At 38.5% G+C, this 5,046-nt stretch overlaps 1 protein-coding gene across 3 annotated transcripts in view; it reads right to left on the bottom strand.

Annotated features, from left to right (window-relative positions):
• TMEM192 (transmembrane protein 192) overlaps positions 1-5,046 on the bottom strand; it is a 31,332-nt gene that overhangs the window by 12,753 nt on the left and 13,533 nt on the right. For all 3 annotated transcript variants that reach the window (XM_040471139.1, XM_040471144.1, XM_040471130.1), the window contains exon 3: positions 3,159-3,423. In XM_040471139.1, the coding sequence (XP_040327073.1) occupies positions 3,159-3,423 (265 nt within the window). The remainder of the gene's footprint in view (positions 1-3,158; positions 3,424-5,046) is intronic.

The raw sequence follows: 5,046 nt of genomic DNA, 5'->3' as shown, positions 1-5,046 counted from the left end.
GAACGGGCGAGGGGCAGAGAGAGAGGGAGACACAGAATCGGAAACAGGCTCCAGGCTCCGAGCCATCAGCCCAGAGCCTGACGCGGGGCTCGAACTCACGGACCGTGAGATCGTGACCTGGCTGAAGTCGGACGCTTAACCGACTGCGCCACCCAGGCGCCCCAATACAGTATCCTTTCTTAATAAAATCCTCAAGAAAGTAGGGATAGAAGGATCATACCTCAAGATCAGAAAAGCCATATATGAAAGACCCACTGCTAATGTCATCCTCAATGGGGAAAAACTGAGAGCTTTCCCCCCAAGGTCAGGAACATGACAAGGATGTCCACTCTCACCACTGTTATTCAACATAACGTTAGAAGTCCTAGCCTCACCAATCAGACAACACAAAGAAATACAAGGTATCCAAACTAGCAAGGAGGAAGTCAAACTTTCACTCTCCGCAGATGACAGGATACTCTATGTGGAAAATCTAAAAGACTCCATCAACAAGCTGCCAGAACTGATACATGAATTCAGCAAAGTTGCAAGAGATAAAACCAATGTACAGAAATCAGTTGCATTTCTATACACCAATAATGAAGCAGCAGAAAAAGAAATCAAGGAATTGATCCCATTTATAATTGCACCAGAAACCATCAAATACCTAGGAATAAATCTAACCAGGGAGGTGGAAAATCTATACACTGAAAACTATAGAAAGCTTACGAAAGAAATTGAAGAAGACACACACAAAAAAATGGAAAAATATTCCATGCTCATGGATTGGAAGAACAAATATTGTTAAAACGTCCATACTACCCAAAGCAATCTACTTACTCAATGCAATCCCTAACCAAATAACACCAGCATTGTTCACAGAGCTAGAACAAACAATCCTAAATTTGTATGGAACCAGAAAAGACTCTGAATAGTCAAAGCAATCCTGAAAAAGAAAACCAAAGCTGGAGGCATCACAATCCCAGACTTCAAGCTGTATTACAAAATTGTAATCATCAAGACAGTACGGTACTGGCACAAAAACACACTCAGGTCAATGGAACAGAATAGAGAACCCAGAAATGGACACACAAACGTATGGCCAACTAATCTTTGACAAAGCAGGAAAGAATATCCAATGGAAGAAAGACAGTCTCGTCAGCAAGTGGTGCTGGGAAAACTGGACAGCGACATGCAGAAGAATGAACCTGGACCACTTTCTTACACCATACACAAAAATAAACTCAAAATGGATGAAAGACCTAAACGTAAGACAGGAAACCATCAAAATCCTAGAGGAGAAAACAGGCAACAACCTCTTTGACCTTGGCTGCAGCAATTTCTTACTTGACATGTCTCTGGAGGCAAAAGAAACAAAAGCAAAAATGAACTATTGGGACCTCATCAAGATAAAAAGATTCTGCACAGCAAAGGAAAAAATCAGCAAAACTAACAGGCAAATGACAGAATGGGAGAAGATATTTGCAAATGACATACCAGAGAAAGGATTAGTATCCAAAATCCTTAAAGAACTTATCAAACTCAACACCCAAAAAACAAATAATCCAATGAAGAAAGAGGCAAAAGACATGAATAGACACTTCTCCAAAGAAGACATCCAGATGGCCAACTGACACATGAAAAAATGCTCAACATCACTCATCATCAGGGAAATACAAATCAAAACCACAATGGAAACACACACACACACACACAATGAGATACCACCTCACACCTGTCAGAATGGCTAAAATTAATAATTCAGACAATAACAGATGTTGGTGAGGGTGTGGAGAAAGAGGAACCCTTTTGCACTGCTGGTGGCAATGCAAACTGGTGCAGCCACTCTGGAAAACAGTATGGAGGTTCCTCAAAAAGTTAAAAATAGAACTACTCTACGACTCAGCAATTATACTACTAGGAATTTATCCAAAGGATACAGGAGTGCTGTTTCGAAGGGGCACATGCACCCCAATGTTTACAGCAACACTATCAACTATAGCCAAAGAATGGAACGAGCCCAAATGTCCATCAGCTGATGAATGGATAAAGAAGATGTGGTATATACATACACTGGAATATTACTCAGCAATCAAAAAGAATGAAATCTTGCCATTTGCAGCTATGTGGAACTAGAGTGTATTATGCTAAGTGAAATAAGTCAGTCAGAGAAAGACAAATATCATTTTATTTCACTCACGTGTGGATTTTAAGAAACAAAATAGATGAACATAAGGGAAGAGGAGCAAAAATAATATAAAAACAGAGAAGGAGACAAACCATAAAAGACTCTTAAATACGGAGAACAAACTGAGGATTCTTGCTGGGGTGTTGGGTGGGGGCATGGGCTAAATGGGTGATGGGCATTAAGGAGGGCACTTGTTGGGAGGAGCACTGGGTGTTATATGGAAGTGATGAATCGCTGGGTTCTACTCCTGAAATCATTATTATACTATGTGTTAACTAATTTGGATTTAAATAAAATAATAAATAAATAAATAGAAAAATACTAATAGAGCATAGAAAAAAATAAAAATTAAATTCTGTACAGCTGTTTTTCTAGGAAAAAAAATAATTTCGAATCTGGTTTCAAAATGTGTAAGCATTTATTCTGGACTCAAACTGAAAAAGAAGGTCTTTTGAGAGAGGCAAACCAAGAAACAGACTCTTAACCATAGGGAACACACTGATGGTTACCAGAGGGGAACAGAGTTAGGGAGATGGGGGAAATAGGTGATGAGAGTTAGGGAGGGCACTTGTCATGATGAGCGCCAGGTGATGTAAGGAAGTGTTGAATCACTATATTGTACACCTGAAACTACTATAACATTGTATGCTAACTATATGGGAATTAAAGTTAAATTAAAATGTCAGGGGCATCTGGCTGGCTCAGGGAAAAAAAAAAAAAAAAGAAAAGAAAAGAATCTACCTAAAAGGGTAGAGGGAAAAATTTTTTCCCTCCCCTAGAATAGTAAACACAGATGTCAAAGAAAAGTTAAAGCTGTAATATATTATTTAAAAAGCTTCAAGACATTAAGGTGATCCCAATTTTAGTGGCCACCACACACATCTCACAAAAATGAGAGAATATATTGGATTATAAATTCAAATTTCACGTTTTCTTTCTGCTATCATTTCTGCCACTGACGCAAGCCACAGACCAGCTGAGCCAGACTTACCAGTGGAGTGGATCATCAGGGCAAGTCCTTTAAGATGTCTTGTCGACAGGTAGATCATGTTATAGCCTCGGTTTCTTACTTTGTTGTGGTGATACTGGATGTAGCGCTCAAGAAGGAAGTGCAGAATCCACAAAATAACTTTCCCAAGGATTATGACTGTCTGAACTTTCAATGGGTTGGTATAGTTTCCTGGGCACTTGTCCTCAATTGGATTAGGGTAAGAACAAAGTACACCTGTTAAAAACGCCAAAATGACAAACACAACCTGGTGGAAAGGAGAGCAGTAGGATTAATATTCAATATTTGGAATTAAGAAATAATAATCACCATCCCAGCACATACTCATACCTATGATTTTGTTATCCTCCTGTTTTTATAAATGAATTTAAAACCTTTTTTTTTTTTTTTTTGCCTTTTTACAGACATTTTAAGCAGAAAATTTGGAGGAAACTTTACAGGAAGTTTGGAAACAAATCACAAATAAGACAAATCACTCCCAATCCATCTAACAGAGATGAGTAAATGGTAAACAGCTTTCTGCTCACTTCTTTTTTTTTTAATTTTTTTTAACATTTATTTATTTTTGAGACAGAGAGAGACACAGCATGAACGGGGGAGGGTCAGAGAGAGAGGGAGACACAGAATCTGAAACAGGCTCCGGGCTCTGAGCCATCAGCCCAGAGCCCAACACGGGGCTCGAACTCACGGACTGCGAGATCATGACCTGAGCCGAAGTCGGACGCTTAACCTACTGAGCCACCCAGGCGCCCCATCTGCTCACTTCTCTTTTATTGAAAAGAGTGAAAATCATTAACTCAGTGCCTCAAAGGTTAACTAATAAAAAGCATCATTTAAAAAACTTTATTTCTAGGTGGCTCAGTTGGTTACGCATTTGACTCTTGGCGCTGGCAGCGCGGTCTGCTTGGGACTCTCCCTCTCTCTTTGCCCTTCTCCTGCTCATGCTCTCTCTCTCAAAGTAAATTAATAAACTTAAAAAAAATTCCATAAAGTAAAATATATGTGATTTGTCAAAGTGATTTGTCAAGAATAGTAATATTTGCTATGGCAACTCAAGGTGCTTATTAATATAAAGCAAATAGCTGAACGGTCACCATATTCTCTATACTATAAAACATTGTACATTGGACCAAATTGATCCATTATACATAAAGTAGCATATAGACATTTTTCTTAGTTTTTTTTTTAAGTTTTAATTTAAATTCCAATTAGTTAACATACAGTGTAATATTAGTTTCATGTGTACAATATAGTGATTCAGTAATTCTATACATCACCTGATGCTCATCACAAGTGCCCTCCTTAATCTCCATCACCTATTTAACTCATCCCCCTACCAACCTTCCCTCTGATAACCATCAGTTTGTTCTCTGTAATTAAGAGTCTCTTGGGGCGCCTGGGTGGCACAGTCGGTTAAGCGTCCGACTTCGGCTCAGGTCACGATCTCACTGTCCGTGAGTTCGAGCCCCACCTCGGGCTCTGTGCTGAATGCTCGGAGCCTGGAGCCTGTTTCGGATTCTGTGTCTCCCTCTCTCTCTGACCCTCCCCCATTCATTCTCTGTCTCAAAAATAAATAAACGTTAAAAAAATTAAAAAAAAAAGAGTCTCTTGGTTTGCCTCTATGTTTTCCCTTTGCTCATTTGTTTCGTTTCTCAAAATCCACTTGAGTAAAATCATAGGGTATTTGTCCTTCTCTATTTCACTTAACATAATACTTTATAGTTGCATCCATGTCATTGCAAGTGACAATATTTCATTCTTTTTATTTTTTAAATTTTTTCTTTCGATTTCATTCTTTTTTATGGCTGAGTAATATTCCATCGCATATATATGCGTATATATATATATATATATATATATATATATATAT

The sequence above is a fragment of the Herpailurus yagouaroundi genome, unplaced genomic scaffold (assembly GCF_014898765.1).
Source record: "Herpailurus yagouaroundi ecotype Mexico unplaced genomic scaffold, PumYag 28, whole genome shotgun sequence".
Lineage (NCBI taxonomy): Eukaryota > Metazoa > Chordata > Mammalia > Carnivora > Felidae > Herpailurus > Herpailurus yagouaroundi.
The sequence above is the reverse complement of the archived record's forward strand: the minus strand, read 5'-3'. Positions and strand labels throughout refer to the sequence as shown.